Raw genomic sequence first — 22,298 nt, forward strand, 5'->3', positions numbered from 1 at the left:
AACTGAGGAAAATAACCCGGTTTACATTACTTACAGAAAAAGGGTTTATTTTTTTTTTCTTCTTCTTCTGAATTTATTTATCCAGTAATGCTCATTCCCCAACTGTTTTGTTTTATGCAGTTTTGCTATTTTTTTCTGACAGACAGGAAGAGGCACAAAGCATTGTTTTCACTCTTATTGAGTCTCTATAGGAATGCAGCCTTTGCATTATGCTTCACTCTGTACCCCAAAATATCTGTCTGCAAATATTTGAAGCTTAAGATCAGCAATAAAGAAATATGGATTGAAAGCCTGTCTATGAAGCCCATTTTCTCATTAGTTGTAAAAAGTGCAGGGACCGTCCTCATCTCAGTGTCTGAGATGGAGGAACCAAGATACTGGCCTGTTAAATAACCTGAGTAAAGGCACTGAAGAATACTGTATTGTAGATATGAATATAGAAGTCAAAGGGATTTATTAAGGTTTGCCCTTTGCTTTTGTAATCAAGATGTGATCTGAAAAATTCATATCCGTAACGTTGTATAGGAAAATATAAAAAAACCCCAACAAACCCAAAGAAAACAAGATAACCCACCAGAAAACCCAACAAGCCCAAGCAGATTTCCTACTTCACACCAGAGTAGCTCCAAGTAGGTACTTATGTGGGAGCTGTTGTGTAACTGCTGTTGAAACCAGGAAACACCGATCAAATCCCCAAAGCTGTGCAAAAATTGGTAATTTGCTAATTTCAGGAGAATATTCTTTCTCTTTGATGGGCTGTACTAGCAGTCCTCAGTCTGAAGGGACAGGAAAGCACTAGGGAGTTTGATAAGCTGATCAGTCCATAGCACAGCTCCATGGTTACCCAGGCCAGTTGTATTTTGATTGTTTAGGACCTTCTTGCTTTCTTCAAATCACAAGGATGTGACATGCATGTCCCTTAATGGCATTCACCAAACTGATGAACAGTGTCTCTGGAATTACTAAAATATCATGGGTTAGGGGATGTCTGCATGTGCAAATAGGCAGAGGCAGAGACTTTTCCTGATCCTTCTCACCACCCTCTGCCTTAGGCTGCCTCTGATGATCTTTGTGCCTTTACAAGAAGTAAGGTTACATCCTAAGATGCATGTGGGAATGGGCCAAGTCTCAGTCTCAGCAGGAGAGATTGGTCACACTAAAGGAGAGGCTGGACTTGCTTGATAGAGCGTGATGTGCTGGAAACACAGCAAATCGCAGACATAGTTTGTACCGTGCTTGTAGAGGAACAGATGAGTTTGCAGAGGAGGGAGGTAAATAGAATTCTCCATTTGTGTGTCATTTCTGCCTGCTGCTGGTGGCTGTCTGCTCTTGTGTAATGATGAGAGCTGGTTTACTCTTTCAGTGCATTTAGCTAATAGTTTTAAATAGGATAATTGATAAGGTAGTGTTTACATCTAAATGTAAGAAAGTGCTTATATGAATTAAGTGGGGCTTTGTATGTCATCTTAGAAGTATTCATATCCTGTTATTCAAGTCACTAACCTGACACAGGCACTCTGTGAGTCACTTGTGAGAGGAACATTGCTCCTGCAGGGCTGCCTCTGATGTCAGCAAAGACAGGTTTGCGAAGGCTGATATACAAAAAAGAAGTCTTCCTTCTTCAAAATGTTATTTTTGATATAAGAAAGAAAACCCTTGCCTTCCCCCCATTCTTATATGGAAATTACAGTCTAGTAGACAATTATGGAGGGAAAAGCGTTTGTATCTCAGTCTCCCTTTCCATTGCTGGACTGATCTGCCAATTCCCTGTTACACCCCCTGTGCTGGTGTTTGCCAGGTGTCTGCCAAATGTCTTCTTAGCTGTGACAGAGACTCCCTAAGCTGGTCCCAAAGTTTTCTACTTCTTCAGGCTCCTGAAGCCAGACTTCATGAAACCCTGGGCAAATGACATTAATGTCATCACATAGAGCCCTGCAGCCCTGGTGTCTTGTAAGCACTTGTCACTATACAGAATTGGATGTCTAAGGAAAAACAGTGCAGGATACTGGAAAAAAGCCCTGCAAGAAAGAAGCAAATAGGCTCCAAATTAAAAACAACTTCTGAAAATATTTTAAATCCAGTCTGTTAAAGAATAATCTCCTATGATTACTAGAAAAGTGAGTCAGTGGTCACTTAGTTGCATCTTGCTTATTTTTGCAGGGAGAAAAACCAGGATTTAAATAGTATCTTTAACTGAAACTGAAATCACCCTCAAACAGAAATAAGGTGCTGTTGTCTGTCCATGAAGTGATTATCTTTACGCACAAACTGCCAAGGAGAAGGCTGTGGTGTCCATTTCTCCATGTCTCTGAGCCCAGCTTAAATGCTTCATGCAAGATCAGGCATTAGTCAAACACAAGCCATGCTTTAAGTGATAGGAAGCACTTGAGCTCAGCAGTCAGGAAATGGAAGAGCCCTGGCTGTCCCAGAGGTCAAACCAGATGGTCTGACAGATACTTCTGGCTGGGAACTGTGTGCATCTGAGCCTGGAGAGTGCCTATTTTTAACAAATAAAATATTGCTGTACAGCTGGTTCTTTTGGGAAAGTAGAATTCTCAGGACAGTTTGCATTAGATGTCTTTTGATCTCATTTTTGGGTGGTGTTATTGTAATTGCTGTTTGTGTTGCCTGTAGCATGGTTCAGGGCAGACAAAAAGCCTGCTTTGGTGGCAGCCTTCAGAGAAACTACATTCACTTACAGGGAGTGTGTGTGTTGAGGAGACAATGTGGCTCAAGCAAGAATTTAGTTTTCAAGTTAGTTTGGAAAAGAACAAGAAGTCATGATAAGAGGACAGGAAGCTGGGTTTGGGTTTGCAGAGTGTGGGTGATAAAACCTAGTTCCAGTGAAGTTTCTAATCATTTGATATGTTCTGAATAATTTTTGAAAAATTTTGCAGAAGTGAGCTTCCAAACTAAATGAGGAATCAAAAGACATTCAGCACTGCAGCTTATATGGCAATTGTCTTTTCCAGATATGTTGTGAGACAAAGGTACAGAGTACAGTGATAGAACTGTGGTGGGTTCACTCTGGCTGGACACCAGGTGCCCACTAAACCTGCTCTGTCACTGCCCTCCTCAGCTAGCAGGGGAGGGAAAATATAATGAAATTCTCATGGGTCAAGATAAGTACAGGGGGAGATCACCCACTGGTTACCATCATAGACAAAACAGGGAAGTTAGTTTAATTTAATTTAATTTAATTTAATTAGTTTCATTTATTACCAGTTAAACAGAGGAGAATAATGAGAAGTAAACTATTATTATGACTCTCTGTAATTTTCCACTCTCACTCTTCCTCCCAACACTACAATTACTTCATTTAGGCTCCCTCACTACCAAAACTTGGTCACACAAACCAAGCACAGGTCCATATATTCTTCTTTATCATCTCATCAGAATAGCAGCAAGAGCTTGTGGAGGAAGAATTGGGATGGTCAGGATAGCACCAATGAAAATCTGTTGAGCTATGATGTCCCAAAAGAGAAGTCTGCAAGAGGCACCAGCCCCAGTTCAGCTGGTCACAGACTGATATCAAAGTGAGGCTTCACCGTCACATAAAACTGATTCATCGGCTTCTCACCATTGTCAGCTGCTACATTTCCTAGTACCTGAATTTCTACTGTGTAGCTGAACCTCTAATATTGAAAAGAGAAATTAAGAAATGCTAACAATGCCCCTGCTCCCTGAACTAAATAGTACTGAAGGCTTTGCTTCCCATTTTCAATGCCATCATTTGTTGCAGCAGGTGTATTGCTCAACACTGTAAAGTTCCTCCTATTCCTACAAATTTCGGAGGGCAGTGTAACAATGCTGCTGTGGATTGTGTAACACAGTTGCAACTGCTTCTTCTTAGCAGTTCAGTACTGAACACTTTCGACTGGGTTGTTGTCAAAAATGTCATCAGAACTTCCTCTGTTGACAGTGGGTCCATCTGTGAGGACAGCTAAAACAAGAAGTGTGTGTGGCTTCAGTGCCCTGTAAATCCCTTCTAAACGATGCTGAGACAGGAAATTCCCAGTGATGACAAGGTGGCTAATGACTAATTTTATTTTGAATGTAATTTTTTTAGAGGTTTGCTTTAAAAAAAAACTCTGCAGGAGTATCTGAAGATTTCACTTGTTAGTTTTAAATGTGAATTTTTTAGTTCTTGTGTTCATAGGTACAGGAGAATTCCTGGTGAATTAAAAAACAGAGGACTAGCAAAAAGAACACAGTGTTTGTTATTCTTGAGCTGATCTCATTATTTTTGGTTTTCTGATTCATGATTCTGTCATGTTGATGGTAATATGGGTATCATGTAATGGAAATAAACAGGCCCTCCACTATTTCTGCTTCTGCCTAAATAGTCCTATTTTTTAAAACACGCAAGTCCTCTATTACTGGTTGCTGGGACTGATCCCACAAATAAATTATATTTTTATAGGAAAATAAGGAAATGCTCAGTGTAGCTCTGTTATTCTCTGTGTCCTGAGCCAGCCTCTAACATGGATTCAGTGTTTAGGGAAGATTTCTGTTTAATGTGAAAACTGCAGGCTCAAAAAAGAAAGAAAATTATTTCAGGGCAATGCCAGCTTCTGTTCTCACTTATTTGTTCCTGAGGGGGTTTTTTGGCAATGATGAAGAAACAACAACCCTGAATTTTGATGTGAATTTGAAAAGCAGAGAACTGGTACAATTTGGCTTGCATAACTTCTTCCCTAAGAGGAGCCATGTTTTTAAAGTCTGAAACATACTTTGGAAGCACCTGGGAAGGAAGCATAATGGTATTGTTTTCAAATACTGCTTGAATGATGCCTTGTGTTTCTCTATCACCTGCTTCCAGTCCTAGTAAAAATTAAACATGATTAAAAGTTGTAGATACCACATGTCTTTCAAACCCCAAAGATTTGGTCTCTTTCAAACCCCAAATGCCAGACTTGCTTCCTGAGTATGAGTGTTACCAAAAAAAGCAAACTGAGGAAGTGGCTGTTAACATGGAAAATGGAAGAAATGTACAGAATAAAGAGCACATAAACCTGTTGTAACTGCTCACAGAAGGAAGAGAAAATATCCACAGCCAGCGTAAGGCTCCATCAAGCTCTACTCCCCTCAGAAATGTATTTGCAGAAGTTTGGGGTTTTTCTTTTACTTGTCGAGCTTCAACCATATCTACTACTAGCCCATATGCATCCCATGCTGTGACATGAAGATTTGCCTGCCCAGGCTTTTACTTCTGCCCCCATGGTAGAGAACTTGTGGGACACTTCTATCCAGAACCTTTTGTAGTCTCTGTTTTACTCAGTACATGACCTCGGGGCAATCTTTCAGGTTGTAGATATCTGAGACAGGGAAACTTGGCACAGCTTTTAAAGTCTCTGGGAGGAGATGTATTCAAAATCAAGCACACACCAGGATGTTTTTCTTGGTCCCAGTGAATTTTTGGATTCCATGTATCATCTGATTTCAGTATTCTTTCCCTACCAAACCTGGCCTTTTAATAGGGCAACTTCAGAATTTCCACAGAAACTTACACTTTCAAAATTTGTGAAACTTTTGGTGTTGTGGAAACTGAAGTCCTTTAATTTTTTATGATTTTATTTTGTTTTGTTTTAAATGAATGCCACTTGGAGCTACTGGACACTTGATAAAGCATGCTGGTCACGTTCAGATCTTATGTGGAAGAATATGTTTGCCAGATTAGTGGATAAATATTGTGCAATCCTGGATTTAAATTCTCTGCTATATTGAGGGGGCTCATAATTCCTTACTCCAAATGAAATGCAAGGAAACTACTCTTCTGAGGGAAGCTGACGTGTTGTGTTATCCATTTTCCAGTCTCCCTCATCATAGCTCTGACAAACCTGCTCTTCCAAAGGCCAGGTTAAAATACATGGTTCTCATTCCGTGCACTGGGGACCCACCCACAGACAAGATACTCTCATCAAAGATATTTTTCTTTCTCTCTCATGACCAGCTGAGTCAGTGCACCTAGTCAGCAGCTGGCAAATATCGTGCCTTACAAACACAAAATAGGCCACTGCAAATCCCATGAGAGGATAAAGCCTATTGCTCACTCGAGTTCTCATCTAAACTGAGTGCAGAAGTGAGGAATAAGACAAAGTGGTGTTTATTTCTTCTTCTTTAGTTCTTCCACCCTCTTAATACTGAAGATGGCTCTTCTAATAGCCTACATTAAAGAAATAGGCTTTTCCTTTGCTTATCTGCAACCATCTGCATCTCAATCATTAAGCTAATAACAGCGCTTATTTTCCAGATCCGTTAAAAAGTAAGAGAAACCTTTCAGGAAGGTAGCACTGGAAATTTGACATGCAGTGAACTAAAAAGACTGTCTCTATGCCCAAACAATAACCTCTTTCTCACTATTTTTTGGAAACCAATTTCTCCAGTTGTGAGCAATGGTATCCTATTAGTATCAATGGCTCTGCTTTTTTGAAATATAAAAAATGTCCTGGGTGCTGGCCGGGGCTGCACAGAGTTCCGCGGGCTCAGAGGTTTGAGACAATTTCAATTTAAGGATTTGCTGTTGTTTTCTGTTTCTTTTTAACTTGCTTTTGCAGACTTGTAGTTATGCTTTGAGCAAATTCAGTAAGAAGTTAATCAGTTCAATAGATCAGGATCTTTCATGTCATGCATCTAGGGTGTGGGGTTTTTAGAGGACAGAAGCTAATCTTAGCAGCTGTTACAGTACACTGATGCAAATGTTTGGAAATTAGTCATTTGAACCATGTCAGAGCTATTCCAGCCTTTCTGTTCTAGGTCAGATCTTATCAGATTTAAGCTAATTTATCTGCATTTTCAACAGGTAGTTTTCTTGTTTGCTCAAAAATGTTGTGCCATCCTTTCTTGTTAAGAACATTTTCTATGTTGGCATAGCTATAGGAAAAATGTGAAGAGTCTGGGGTAGAGACTCGACTGTAGCCTGTGCTCTGGTTTTGATCTTCATGCTCTGGTTGATCTTCTGCAGTTTCTTTTAATCTTTTGTTCCTCCTTCCTCCATTCATAGCACTTCCAAACTCTCACTGCTCCTTGTGTTAGCTATCTTCAGTTTCTAGCCAAAAGTAATTTACACTCAGTGTGAATACCTAGTGCTCATTTGTCCTTGAACCAGCATTGTCCCAAGGTAGAAATAGCTCTTCTTTATGGACATCATGCCTGCTCTCAGTCCTTGTTTATCAGAGCTATGATAAAACTCTGCTTGGTCTCCTCTTATAAGATGGGCTCTCCATTCCCTCATGTGTCTCACAGCACCTTCTTTATATCTGCTTCTGTCTCAGTGTTTCTCCTTCCAGCAAAGTTTTCAGAAAGATTTTTGGTTTGGTTAGGGACATAATGTAGACACATCTCAGAGCTTTTCCAAAATAAACATGGCAGAGCTGGAAACAGCCAAACCAGCCCTTCACACCTTTGCTTTGATCTTTAGAACTTGCTTATTTTGATTTAAAAGCCAGTGTTTTACCTTCTGCAGCTGGACAGATTTTGCTTCTCATCTTTTTTCACCAGGGGACCAAGTGTTCTGACAACCTATGTTGACTGATACTGTGCGTTTTTTTTTTTCTAGGGAGGCTCAGCTTTTTCTCCATCATCCATAATTACTACAAGGAGAGCACAGACCCAAGCAGCAGCCCTGGCTGAAGATGTGGGATGCCCTTCATCCACAAGTGAGGAAATTGTAGCCTGCCTTCGCCAGTTGCCTGCTCGTGTCCTCAATGATGCACAGACTAAGGTACAACATAGCAAAACATATGCCATTGGCAAGAGATCAAAAAGTTTCCATTCATACAAAGCTGTGAGAAAGCTTAAAAAAATAATTTACTCTGAATCCTTGTGAAAGAGGAACTGGACTATTTTTGGTGGAGAGAAGTTGTTGTCCATGACATCCAGCTCTGAGCTATGAATACTCACAGTTTGATTCTGCTTTAGACTAAATTCCTTTTACACTTCTTTTATCATGTCTTCTAAAATAAATCTAAATATAGTTTTTTGTGTTCCTTCAGTTGCCTCTTGTCTGCCCCTGGGTGTTACCCTAGAGGAGAGACAAATGTCTGTAGCTTTACTAACAGAATTTATGCAGAAAACTAAGCAGGGTGGGATGTCAGTGTTCTGTATTTGAAGTGGGAGGCTTGTGAAAGCTGCAGTATAAATAATTCTAGAGATGGATCCTTTACTCACAAATTAAAACACCCACTGGCAATAAATTTTCTGATGAGGACCAGCACAGAGTCAATCCCTCGTTTAAAATAACATTTTTATGACTATAAGACCATCATTTCTCTTGGCCTCTTCAGCTCATTTCACCCACTGAGATTGTCAGCAAAATCATTGTTTCCTGCCAATGATGAGTTTGCATTTATAGTACTTGGTAACTTGTTCACTTGAAGGGTATCAGATCAGTTGAACTAAGCATAAATAAAATAGTATTGAAAGGGTAAGCTAAATTAACTGCACAATTCTTGCTTTTTTTTTTTTTTTTGCCAACATAGCTGCTAGCTATAAGTGGCCCATTCCAGTACTGGGGTCCAGTGATGGATGGAATTTACCTCCAGGAATCTTTGGCTAAGGCCCTGCAGCGCCCTCAGCTTCAGAAAGTAGATCTGCTCATTGGAAGTGCTCAGCAAGATGGGCTTATCAGCAGAGCCAAGGCAATTAAGGTGGGAACACACTCCCTGTTAATGAGCTGATGGTATCACTGTGATTACGGTGATGACAATAATCATATGCAGCCTGGAGAGATGCTTTTTGAGTCTACAAGTTGTGAACTATGTTCCATGGAAATACACAAATACATTGTCCTTCTCCAGCCAGTCATAGTCAGGATGATTAATGGCATAATAATATTTGTTGATTAACATTTCTGTGGCATATATGAAAAGGTAAGAGATCAGAAGTGATTTAGCATTTATGTTTTACTGTCTTTAAGATCCTATTAATATTTCAATCTCAGTAGTATCTCACAAAGAAGAAAGCAACTTGATTATGAGTTTCTTCACTACACAGCAGGATTAAGTCAGCATTTTGGGGTTTTTTTAGCAACCTGTTTCCTCTGTTGCCTCCTAGAAGTATATTTTCTTGTGAAGATGATTCTGAATATGGACTAGCTGTAACAAAGAACAGCACTGGCCTGATGTGTGGTCTAAGGTTTCCAGACATAAACTGGTGAAAACAAAAAGAATTGCATCCATGCTGTACTGTCTGTTGCTATCTTGCAAAAACTGCGGATTTCATCTCTTAGAAGGCAGTGAAAGGTCAGTCCCAGCTTCTCTCTGCTGGTAGTAATAGCACATAGACCAATTTAATTCAGAATTAATGGCCCACCTAAATTAAGTTCATATTACTTGTTTATTCTCTATCAGAACTTTCCTGCTCTTATTTCATGTATTTTTCTCTTTTGGAATCAATTGCAAGAGAAAGTCATAGGAAAAAGGCACAGAAGATATAGTGTGATGCTGGAGGCCTGCAGATAATGATCCAAACCCTATGAGAGGTTTGGAGGTGTAACCTCAGTGACCTCATTACAAGTCCTGTGATGAAGACTAGGAAGTGAAATTATTTCCTTTACCACTGTTTCTGCATATTACAATTGTCTGCAAAATTGAGATGAAATTCCATGATGTATTAAAAATTTTGCAACAAATCATGGTGGTGGTGAAAGGCACAAGTGCTAAATCTCAGCACCATCAGATTGAAATGAAAAGATAAAACACTTGCAACTGAGAGTTCCACAGAAAAAATGTTGCCTGTCCAAAAATAAAATCTGAAATATCTTTTTTTTAAAAGGCTTGCAGAAAATAAGATTGGAAGGGAACTCAGTATGCTGGTGCAACTCAACTGTAAAAAGGGTCATATCTACTGATGATTCTTTTTAATGCACATTTTCCTTTATTTCTCTTCTCCTGTGGCTTCAGGTTTTTAGGACTTGAGGGAATATGAATGCTTTGACCACTCTGCATTCCTGTCTGGGTTGTTTTCTTAAAGACCTGCTGTAAGGTTAAAGTTTCCTGATTTCTCCCTTGTTAACATGGTTAGGGCATTAATTGCTGGGAAATGGTAATGCTCCTTCCATCACTGAGCTATTTAAGAACGTGCATTCTCCAGGCCCTCAGCAGTGCTTCCAGGTGCTGGCCACGACCATGTATGGTTGCAGTCAGTCTGATGATGAAGTCCTGAATAAGTCACAGATGTATTTAGCTGCAGGGACAGAAACTAGTGCAGATGGTGTTTGTTACCTGGAAGTCTGTGCCCCATTTCCTCTGTTACAAGTATTGTAAGAGATCTTTAACTTGTGCTAAATGTCCCCTCCCCACAATAGACTTTAAAGAAGGATTTGAGACAACCCACACCATACCCCACCCATCTACATTATTAATTTTAAGGGTTCCTTTGAGGTAAATCTGACTTGCACCTCTCTAGGAATACTGAAATCTGGTTTTACTGGTACACTAAGGAGTGTGGAAAGGCTTAGCTGGTGGACAGAGCACTGAACTGCACCTGGGGAACCAAGGCATTACTAGTTTGCCATTGACTACAACCAAAGTATTTATCTGTTCTAAAAAGAGGGAACCAAACCTCCCTGGGGTGAAAATCCCCCTACGGTTGTGTTCCTGCTCTGCAGAGAGAAGAACCATGCATGTATTTCAGTAGACAAACACAGCTAAAAGGTGCTCTGGCAATTTCCATCTTCTTTAGGATGACTGATTTCAGTGTAGACAGTGCAAAGAGTGAGGGGTAAAAGCATTTACCCCTCTGACTTGCTCCACTGGTTTCTCAGGAAATTCAGTCAAGGACTTGCTCTACTAACCCTAATCCCTGTTAATACTGATCCTGTAAATGATAAGGAGACACTTTTAGCCATTTGGATGTAAGCAAGCTTGAGACATGATGCAAATCTTATCATCTTAGACTGGAGCTGCATTCAAATTTTAGAAACTCTTTGCACTCTTCAGAGAGAAGTGAGAGTGAAACCTCCAGATCAGAAAGTGGAAAATCCAGCTGGCACCATGTTGTTCTGTGGGATCCTACTGGCATTTGGTTGTGCTGGGTGTCTCTGTACTCCCACCGCAACGCTGCGCTTGTCCTTATTAAGGTCTTTGCTATTAAAAATGAAAGAGAAAGACAGAAGGCACCACTTACGTGCTAGCAAAACATTTATGTTCAATTTGCTTACAGTTAAAGGCTGAGGTCTCTCAGTGATGTTTGCAGCAGAGAATATGCCAATGAAATGTCCATTTTATGGCATTCACTGAAATGCTTATTCATGTGAACTGAGACAGATTCATCACTTCCTGGAGCACTTCCTACTCATCCCCAGTGCAGCCATCAGATGGTTGAAACTAAGTGAGAAACAAAGCAGAGTTTATTAAGGGAATGGCAAGTGGTAGTATAATGCATTATTATGTGACATATGGAGTGGTTAAGCCTGAACCCATTTACTGCAATTCCCATGGCAGATCTTCAGGGAATATTAGCTTTGAGCAGTCATAGATGAGGGCAGCTGAGCAGAAACTTCTAAAAACGTTGATTTCAATTCCCAACTGGACAAAATTTTATCCCTGTCCTTTATGTGATGCTCAGGTGGGAGGACCTAATGGCATTACATTTATGGATTCATTCATGCTGCTTTATGTCTGTGTTTATCTGTATATGCATGTAGGTCAGTATAGCCCAGGCTGTATCCTCCATATGTTAAATGCCTACTATGGAATCTCCACTTTGCAAGGATTTAGTTGAAAGACTGAGGTTGTACTTCATGTGTTTTCTTTCTTTTTCTTTCCCTCCTTAGTACAATCTAGTGGGGTGCAGAACCCAAATCCAGGACATAGGGGAGTGTGTAGATAGAAATCTAGTTTATTTTCCTCATGTAAGCAAATGGATCTGTGCAGGACAGAATTTCCATCCTGCACTATATTACAGTCAATTTATTTATGGAAAAAGGTATTCAGCAATATACAACAGGTGGCAGATATGTGTATATTTATTGTAATGACCAGGGGAGAAGTGTTCTCCTAAATGCCATCAGTGAGGAGAATGGGCTGAAATCAACTATTTGCTCCATATTGAAACTAGTTGGAATTCCTGGAAGACTCTGCTAGTGGCTGGCAGATCTTTCACCATCTTTTGTGACAGTGTTTGTCAAAAGCCATTTAAGGCCTGAGATCTGTACATACACAGTTAGTTAGTTAGTGTTATCACTATTTCAGTTTGTCGGAAAAGTACATTTTGCCCCTTAGAAGATATAAATATTTGGTCTACCTACTGCTACAATCTCTTTTTAAGTAAAAAACTGGGCCAGATTCACTCATATGCTCTATAAGCTATCCTGTAGCAAAAAGAACAGCAAGCATTATTTAACTCAATATTTAGTCAATGTTTATGATGTTTTTGAATCATCAGAAGAGTAGAAAGGGATGCACCTGCTGCCTTTAATTATTTTCTTACATACTTTCTTAGAAAACCCCATTGTGATTCTGAGGTCAATTCCTAATGCCTCTTTAAAGGGTAGCAAAATGTAAATTATTTTACATAATGTGCAGCTGTTTCTATTAATCTGGTAGCAGCTGTTGTATCTTCTGTGGTTTGAAAATTGTTCCCTGGTCATATATTTTCTAATGGGAACATATGTTGGACATGGAAAATCGGTCGAACTGAATCTGTTTCTGGGAAGTTAAAATATTTTGTCTTTTTAATGTTTAATGAATTTCATTTTCAACATACTGCTTTGGTTTTGGCTATCATGTTTAAGTCAGATGTTTAAGTTATACTGTAGCCAAAGCAACACTTGAGAAATGGACTCAGGTTGTGCTATTTTAGTGCTGTTTGAGGGCTGAAAATTCTCACCATCTCTTACAAGTGCTAGTTCTGTTTATCATCCATCTCTGCCTGCTGAGTCCTCTTTCATCTGACTCAACATGTCTTGGGGGCCCCACAGTGTTACAAATTATTGCTGAGAAAACTCTGAAAATTGCAGAGTTTTTGGGCCATTTTGAAGACCACAGAAACCAGTACATAGGCACAGTGAATCAAAGAACAGAATCATAGAATACGTTGAGTTGGAAGGGACCCTTCAAGATCATTAAGTCCAACTTGTGTCCCTGACACCCCAAGAATCCCACAACATGCTTGAGAGCATTGTCCAAAGCTTTCTTGAAATCTGTCAGGCTTGGTGCTGTGACCGCTTCCCTGGGGAGCCTGTTCCAGTGTCCAACCACTCTCTGGGTGAAAAACCTTTTGTTGACATTTAAACATTAACCTTCCCTGACACAACTTCAGGACTCATTCCCTTGGGTCCTGTCACGGGTGATGAGAGTGAAGAGATCAGTGACCGCCCCTCCACTTCCACTCACAGGGAGCTGCAACTGCAGTGAGGTCTCCCCTCAGTCTCCTCTTCTCCAGGTGGAACAGACCAAGTGACCTCAGCTGCTCGTCATACAGCTTCTCCTCCAGACTCTTCACCATCCTTGTAATCCTTTGAATGGTCTCTAAAAGCTTAATGTCTTTTTTTATTATATTGTGGTACCCAAAACTGCACGAAGTTCTTGAGATGAGGCTGTCCCAGCACAGAGCAGAGCGGGACAATCCCCTCCCTTGCCTGGCTGGAGATGCTGTGCTGATTTAGTAGCATCAGCAAACTTCCTTTGAGTTTTGTGTCCAGGTCATTAATGAAGATGCTGAAAAGAACTGGGCCAAGGATGGAGCCCTGTGGAACCCCACTAGTGACCAATCACCAGCCTGACGTCACCCCATTCCATATACCCCTTGGTGCCCCACTCATGAGTCAGTTGCTCACCAGTCATGTATCACAGTTATTCAGGTGAAAGCTGGACATTTTTTTTTGGAAGAATTGTGTGAGAGATAGTGTCAAAAGCTTTATTGAAACCCAAAGAGATTACATCCACTGGCTTCCCCAGACCAGCTAGGTGGGTTACCTTGTCATAAAAGGAAATGAGATTTGATAAACAGAACTTTCCCCTCATGAAGCTGTGCTGGCTGAGACCAATGACTGCACTTTCTTTCAGGTGATTTTCAATACCTCTCAGAATAATCTTCTCCATTACTTTACTAGGTACTGAAGTGAGACTGACAGGCCTGTAGTCTGTGGGGTCCTCCTTCTTGCCCTTGTTGAAAATCAGGACAATGTTCAACAGCTTCCAGTCAGCTGGGACCTCTCTGGATTCCCAAGACTGCTCAAAAATCATAAAGAGAGGCTTTGGAATGGCATCAGCCAGCTGGCTGATGAGAATTTTGATGAGAATTCTCAGCTGAATCCCATCTGGCCCCATAGATTTGTAGGGATCCAGCTGGAGCACGAGATCCTATTGAATGAGGGCTTCGGTGGATCGATGCCACGTTCTTTCCACAGGGTCCCTCGTGGAGACACTCAGGCAGCACTGTGCCAGCAGCCACACGTGCACATAACCTCACCTTTGCAGGCAGTCGCGAACAGCCGCTCACACACACAGTCTGTGCACGAACCGGAGACAGAGAGGCGAGAGGGGTTCTCTGCGTGCAATTCCGAGGTGTTTAATGACAACACACCCGAAGGAAACAGAGGCAAAAAGAACCCAGAACTGAACACCTGAGCTGGTTTTATCCCGAAAACTCCCAAAGGCGGGCAGAGCATCCAGAACCGATAGTCTGAGGGCTAGGGGGCAGAGGAAAGGTTGAGTGACATAACAGGGGCCAATGGGAAAAGGGATGGGAGGGGGGAGAGCACCAGTGACCAGGAGAGTCTAGACAAAGGGAGAACTTTCTGGCACAGTATTGTAGGGTAACTTGGGGGGTATGAAGTGGACTTAGCCACTGTAACAAGATCCCACACAATTTCAGAGTTAACTGGGAGTTGATCTTTCTCACAGTCATGGTCTTCTAGCTCAGGGCACTGAGATCCCCTTGGTCCATTGGCTGTGTTGAAACAGGGACAAAGAACGTATTAAACATCTCTGCCTTGTCCGTGTCCCTGTGTATGAGGTGACCATCTTTATTCTGTAAAGGGTTGATACTATTTCTACACTGCCTTTTGCCATTAATATGTTTGAAAAAACTCTTTTTATTGCCCCCACATTTCTGGCAGCTTCACCTCCACTTGAGCTTTGGCCTAATGAATTCTCTCCCTTCAGTAGCAAGCAGCATTTCTGTATTCTTCCCATGTCACCTGACCTTGTTTCCACTGGGCATACACCTTCCTTTTTTGCCTTATTTCCAAGAGAGGATCCCTGTCCAGCCAAGCCAGCCTCCTGCCTCTTCTCCTTGACTTCTGACGTTGAATACCTAAGGCTGACCACACTAAGTCAGCTCAAAGGACTGTTTAGCACAAAATGTTGTTTCCAGCAGTGGTTAAAATAGGCTGCTTGTAAGAATAGAGTAAGCGAATCTGACACTGCTGGTAAGTGCTCTCCAAACCTCTAGCACCTTGCAGGTCAGGGATTTCCTATACTGAATTATCTTCCTGTATTTAAAAACTATCTTTTTTTTCTTTTTTTTTAAAATTCAAAAACTCGTCCATGAAACTTCATCTTCACCAATTTTTGGCATCCACAAAACCATGTGGCAGGGAGTTCCTCAGCTTAACCATGTGTTGTTGTACAATGATCCATCTCCTTCTCTGTGATTTTCAACCATAACTTCGATTTGATACTTGACCATGGATGAGACAGCGATGGATCAGTTCCTAGGTTACATAATCAATACCATAAGGTTTTTTCACTTTATTTCTCTCTGGTTTAAGTATCCATGACAGATGTAGAATAAGGTAACATATAACTTTTAAAAAGCCAACAAAATGAAAGTATTGCATGAAAGTTGCTTGTTCAGGTTGATTTATACACAAGAGATTGGGCTTTGCACTGCCACAGAAAAGCATCTTTTCTTACCCACAACTGCTAGCCCCAGTCTCCAAATGAGAGATTCTTAGCTAGATAAAACAATGCTTCTGCTGGTTAGTAGGAAGCTGAACTGATGTGTTCTGAAGCTGTGATGGAAAAATTACTTTTGAATTCAGTGAACTTGCAGTCAGGTCTTCAGTGATCATTTCTATTTCCTGCAGAAGAATATACGTGTCCTTGATGGTTTTCAGCTGAATGATTCTGCAGGCAAGAGTGCTGTGCAGTTTCATATGTGGCATTTGTGCACATGAAGTGATGTGTCAGGAGTGAGCTCCCCATCTTTTTCGATGTACAGCTGTGTTACTAAAGCTGGCACCCCATGACTCTTTCACATTGCATGGGCCAAAATCTAGCAAAAGAAGAATCTGTTACAAATGCAAGGAAAATTGCCAAGATCTTCCTGGACCTTGGTATACTTGGTAGAGTTTTGAAATCCCTTAAAGTCACTTAATCAAAATGCACAGAGCATTAGTATTCTAAGGACAAACCTCATCCTCAGCACATGGGAACTTATTTTCCATCTTTCATTTCTGTGAATCTACTGAAAAGTTATTATTCCATCTGTACTTTCTGTATAGGGTTGTGGAAAGACCTTCTAGCAGCATGATGAAAACCAGCTGTGGGCCATCAAAATAATATATTAAGTAAAGCATCTACAGTAACTAAACTGGGCAGACACTGGCCTAGTTTGCATCAGACTGACTGCCCAGAATAATAGAGGTGGTTTGGTAGATCTTTTTCTCTGGAATTCTTATCCAAGTTTCAACCAATATGGACCTCTGTAGAAAGGACTTGATGCACGGGAAAGTTCAGGGTTGATATTTCTTTTTGTGAAGTTGTTCTGTTTCTGAAATTGATATAAATTTTTTAAAATGGTGAAAAGCTTGAATTGATAACATAAAAAACTTCCTCAAAGAAAGATGTGTTGAAAAATTCCAGCAGTCTTTAGCTTTGGTAAAAATATGTTTGGATACACAGTTTGGCATAGAATGTGGTCCCTGTGACGTGGGCACTTTGCTCTGGGGAACATACCTTTATGTTAGGAAAGGTTTCAGACCACAGATCTCAGGGAAAGGGCATTTCACTCTGTTGGTTTCTCTGAAAGGCCCTAAGGGTTATGAAGTTTGAAGATCATGGCTGTTCCCTGCACTGGGATTTGCAGGAATGGAATTTCTCTTCCAGGTCTAAGGCAGATGTTATTCCAGAAAGGACCTAAACACAGAACTTTAGAGCAGCCATGTTTCTTTGTAGGTGTTCCCAGAAGAGGCAGAGTGACATAGCTGTGAAATGGCCTATACATGTTTGCTTTCTGGAGTTTTTAAAGTAAAAGATCAGTATCTCCCTCTCTCTCTTCTAGTTTTCATTCAGGGAGACCATCAGAAAGACAGAGTAGGACACACATGCAGTGGAGGACTTTCCCTTGGAACTACTGTGAGAGCCAGCAGGATTTCTGTTCTGTTAGAGGTCCATTGGCACAGCTTGGTACCTATGATTTGGACTTACTAGATCAGGGTTTCTGTCCTATAGTATGTCCAGAGGAAGAATATTTCTGGTTGGTGACTGTTTTGGGAAAGCAAAAGTAGGACTGTCCCTTACTCAATCCCCTAGGAATCAGAGATCACAGCAGAGGACTTGTTCCAGCAGAGGGAGATCTGAGCCTACATTGTTCCACTAAAAAATTTATCTTTTGGTTTTGTTTCTGAATTCCATGTATGCACTTTTTTCTCAGAAATTTGAAGAAAGTCAAGGAAGAGCCAACAGCAAAACAGCCTTTTATCAGGCTCTGCAAAATTCTCTAGGAGGAGAAGAGTCCAACTCATTCATTGAAGATGCAGCTACATGGTATTACTCCCTTGAACACTCAACTGATGATTATTCATCCTTTTCCAGGGCATTGGAAAATGCCACCCGGTAAGAAAGTCATCCTAGTACAACTGTGTGATTGGAGTTTTGCAAGGCTTTTTTTTGCTTATCTCAAATGTGCATTTATATTCTGAAAAGCTTGAAAAATTCTTATGCAAATGAAGAGGAAATGGGGACTATTATTTCATTTTCTGTGAGGTTTCCAATGTCATTGGTAAACAGAAATTGAACTAATTTTTATGTCTTGTGCAAAGTTTGACATGTCTTTCTAGAATTGTATATTGAGTTCAGACTACTAATGCTGCTTTTTGCATTTTCATGTCATAGATGTCTGGGTTGCTTGTATACTGTGCACCAACTGTTCATTGAGTTGTCTCATCCCTGTGACAGTAGAATTAATAGACTGCCTTTTATTCCCAGTACCCTAATTTTACAGTCAGATACTTTTCCTTGGTGGTCAAGTTTGAAAACTTTGTTATCAGCAATTACATACATATATATTTTTTTTTTTTTTAATGAAACCTGCAAAATACATTTCTTCACAATGTCAGGCGCAACTTGAAGCCATTTCCTCTTGCTTGTTACTTGGGAGAAGAAACTAATCCTTACATCACTACAACCTCCTTTCAGGCTGTTATAGAGAGCAATAAAGTTCCCCCTGAGCTTTTTTTTTTCCTCCAGGCTAAACATCCCCAGCTCTTTCAGCTGCTCTTCATCAGGCTTGTGCTCCAGAATATTCCTTACTCCATTGCCATGCTCTGGACATGCTCCAGCACCTCATGCATGTCAGCAGATGAATGAGCAACTTGCCTCCAGTAAATGCACTCCTATCCTTTGCATTGAAATTTTGCATGGACCTTTGAGAGGTGGAAGTTGAGCTGTGGGCCATGTTCACACCACCTCGTGTATGTGCATAGCTTTGACGCCTAAATGACATCAGGGTCCAGCAGTTCTGGTTAAGTCAGTCTGCAGAGTCCATTGTCCATTGAACTAAGACTCACAGCAGTCATGACACCTTTGGTCAGCCACAGAGCCTGGTGGATGTCTTTAGCTTGGGTCACACGCTTGTTTGGTCTGTGGAGAAGACTGGAGTTTGCTGTGTTCCCCATGGGCAGCCAGTTTGCTTCAGCCAGTTAAAGATCTTAAACTGGGAGAGTGTTCAGTTTTTCTGAAAGGAGACAAACTGAGGAGAAATTTCCTTCCTTCTCATTTTCTACCTCTGAGCAAATTCAGGGACTGAATGTTTAAGTGGAACAGATTTTCCAGAAATGAATCAAAAAACTCTTTCCCTATTCCTATCTCTGCTTCATGAGCAGATGCATTATGAAAACTCTACTTTTCTAATGTGATGTGGTTTATAAACTGGTGGCTTGAATCCCAGTGGGCCTGTCCAAGATGTTTCACCTCTGTTCTGAACTGAGTCATCATACCAACAGGCTCCTGGTATCTGCACTCTCAGCGTTTTCTGTCCCACTGTGAGCCTGTCCACAACACCTCAGAGACAGGATTTTCCTCTTATTCCTCCATCAGAGCTGCAGAGCATTGTTCTGGGGGAGCCTCAGGGAGCAGGAGATGAACATGAGCCAAGATTCTCTTGGAAACAGCTGATCCAGAAAGTGGACAGTGGTTTCTGGGTGGTCCAGGTGTGCTGGTGCACTGAGGTCATGGAGTAAACAAGCCAGAGGGTTGTGGGCTGAGCTTTGTGCCATTTATCAGCTCACACATCTTGCCACATTTGTTCTCCCCTGTAGCTTGTCCCAGGGATGGGCCTCCCATCACTGTGACATCTGGGGCCACTGCCTGCAGTACATGTGGAAGCACTGTGGTTCATGGGCATCAAAGCCAGAACTTGTCTTCAGTCTCCTTCCATCACCACTGTTACCCATGGGGGTTAATTCTTTAGATCAGTGATGTTTTAAGCCATAATAAACCACTGTAGGTCTTACATTTTAACCATTCTTCCCATCCAGAGATCCTTCTATAAGGAGCTGTTACAACACAGGGCTGTCACATTTGATCACTGACATTAAGCCCAGGGCTCCATGTGGTGCAAACATTGACTTTTGCAAAGCTGCAAGGGCTAGCACGCCACTCATTTCCAGCAGGAATAGGATCCACCAGCAGCTCCTCAGGCTCAGCAGCCTCCTGGGCACAGGGATTACCTGCTCCCTTATGACATGAAGCAAAATGCTTTGGCTAAGAAAGAAGTGAGTGGCTTATTCTTGAGCAAGCAGAAAGCTGAGTAGTGAGAACAGGGCATCTGATGATAATACTTTGCTTTAAATGCTTTGGAAATTTCTCCAGCTACAGCAGAAAGTGAGGGGAAACAGTAGGTACAGAATGAGAGTCACCTGTATCAGGATCACATACATGGTGGAGAAAACAGGTAATTGGTTCTGGGTTTTTTGATGGTTGGTTGGTTTGGTTTGAGGTTTTTTTCTCCTTAATTTTGTTCTTTTTAACAAAAAAACTTACTACCAGCATAGATGTGTAAGCCAAGAAAAGTTTTACGTCAGGAATTAACTACTAAAGTTTTAACAGGATTACAAAGTGTGATAAAGCAACATAAGTGGTTGTTATAAACTGCATACATTGTGCACATTTTGTGGTTTTAAAATAATTCCACTTTTAAATTTATTTTAGCTGCAATTCTCTGGTATTTTTCCCAAGTGTAAAATTAGTTTCATTTTCTTTTTCTTTCCTTTCCTTTTTTCTTTTTTTTTCTTTTTTAACTCTGGTATTCCATGCCAGTAAGAGACAGACATTTCATTTTTTGTGGTTACTATGTATTTAGGCTTTTTCTACTTCCTCAGAATAGCTGACTTTTTTTTCCCTCATAACACCAACTGAGAATCAGTTTTAAGTGGTGCAATGTATCTCAAAGCATTTCTTGAGAGCTATTTCTCTCCCCAGCCTCTCTAGTTTTCAAAGACCATCTGCTCCTCTAAAGCCCCATGCTGGTAGGCATGTGAAGAGCAGTAATTTTTGTTTCATATGGGTGTTGTCAACCATAACTGTCAAAGAGCCCTGTGGTCAGTCAACCCAAAGCTTGTGGTCCCACAGATGAGCTTAAAATAAACTCTGCTGAACCAAGATAGCTACCCAAACAGTGCCTTTCATAACCATACTAGTTAAAAATAGCAGCATGTTTTTATGCTTCTCTGATGCTGTTCGTTCTTGCACCACTCTTTTTTTTTTTTTCGACCTACCAAGTCTGAAGGAGAAGCTGCTGTTTCAGATTCACTAAACTGGGAATTGAAACCACCCACTTCCTCAGCAGATATGTTTGTGTGCACTCATGTAGGTAAAGGTATATAAACGCCCACAGCATGTGCTGAGTCCTCAGGCACATGAAGAATGGGGAGTGGTGCTTTATGTATATATAATACCGCCTTGAGGAATCTAGATATATTGCAGTAAGGCCTTCTGTCCGCTACCTGCCTCTCTTGAACTGCTTGTGCTTCTTCCAGCTACTGCTCACCCCACCTTCCAGCCCCCCTTCTTGGGGCAAAGGAAGGCAGGAAGGTTTGGATACGTTTGCTTCACTTGTACCTTTTAGACCTGGTGTTAAATTGATCATTTAACTATCTCATTGTGCTCTTATTGGGTAATCTTTCTCTCCCACACATGTTGTACTAGGAATTCCATATTGATGAGCCCTGCAGGTTATCTTCAAAAGTGGTCTCTTACCTCTTCCAGCTCTGGAAACTCTACCCAAAAAATCACACAGACACAAATTCAGAAATTACATTATTAATCCTTAACACAGGAAATATATAAGACCTTATATTAGATGCCATTGCAACCTAGTGGTGCCAGAAATAACTTAAAACTATTATAAGCATGGGCCCTTATAAACTAGACTAAAGTGGGATCGGGTTTTTTTGCCAGGATATTTCTTATGTGTCAGATCTGGCTTATTTACTATCACTGTTCAACACTCCATAAAACAGCACTTTTAGTGAATTCTAAGCAGTATCGGTCTCATAGAGCGTGAATGTGGTTTCCTTCAGATGATTTGAAGGCAGAGATATGACCTGCTGTGGAAAATTTAAAGAAAACTATCAAGATAGAGGTCTGTTGCTTGTGGGGGTTCTTCCCTTTTTTCCTTTACACAACTGTGTCTGTTCTCTGCTCCTTCTTTTTATCAGTGACCAGTTTATCACATGTCCCATCATAAACATGGCAAGTCACTGGGCTTCTGCTTCTCGAGGAAATGTCTTCATGTACCATGTACCTGAGAGCTCCTCACAGAGCAGGTAAGGAGATGGATTTTATTATGTTTCTTGGATTATTTAGAGTTTGTAAAACCAGGGCTGACTGCTTGGATATGCTATGGAGTAAATGAATAGATGTAGGTATCTCAAATAAACAGTTCAGATGAGCAAAGGAGGGATCAGTCTCTAATAAATTCTTTGACTATACAGGAATGCTTTTTCTGAACTGAGGCATTTCCCATGAGATGTCTAAATTGAGTTTCCCCTTTCCAACTTACCTACCTTGACCAGTTCCAAAGTCAGCCTTTCAGATTCCTACTCTGTATCCGATAAATATCCCACA

At 40.9% G+C, this 22,298-nt stretch overlaps 1 protein-coding gene across 1 annotated transcript in view; it reads left to right on the top strand.

Annotated features, from left to right (window-relative positions):
* The window catches only part of TG (thyroglobulin), a 147,602-nt gene that overhangs the window by 108,101 nt on the left and 17,203 nt on the right, over window positions 1-22,298 (top strand). The window contains exons 39-42 of the mRNA XM_032110165.1: window positions 7,559-7,723; window positions 8,481-8,648; window positions 17,605-17,786; window positions 21,890-21,997. Coding sequence (XP_031966056.1) covers window positions 7,559-7,723; window positions 8,481-8,648; window positions 17,605-17,786; window positions 21,890-21,997 — 623 coding nt within the window. The remainder of the gene's footprint in view (window positions 1-7,558; window positions 7,724-8,480; window positions 8,649-17,604; window positions 17,787-21,889; window positions 21,998-22,298) is intronic.

The sequence above is a fragment of the Corvus moneduloides genome, chromosome 1, assembly GCF_009650955.1.
Source record: "Corvus moneduloides isolate bCorMon1 chromosome 1, bCorMon1.pri, whole genome shotgun sequence".
Classification (NCBI taxonomy): Eukaryota; Metazoa; Chordata; class Aves; order Passeriformes; family Corvidae; genus Corvus; species Corvus moneduloides.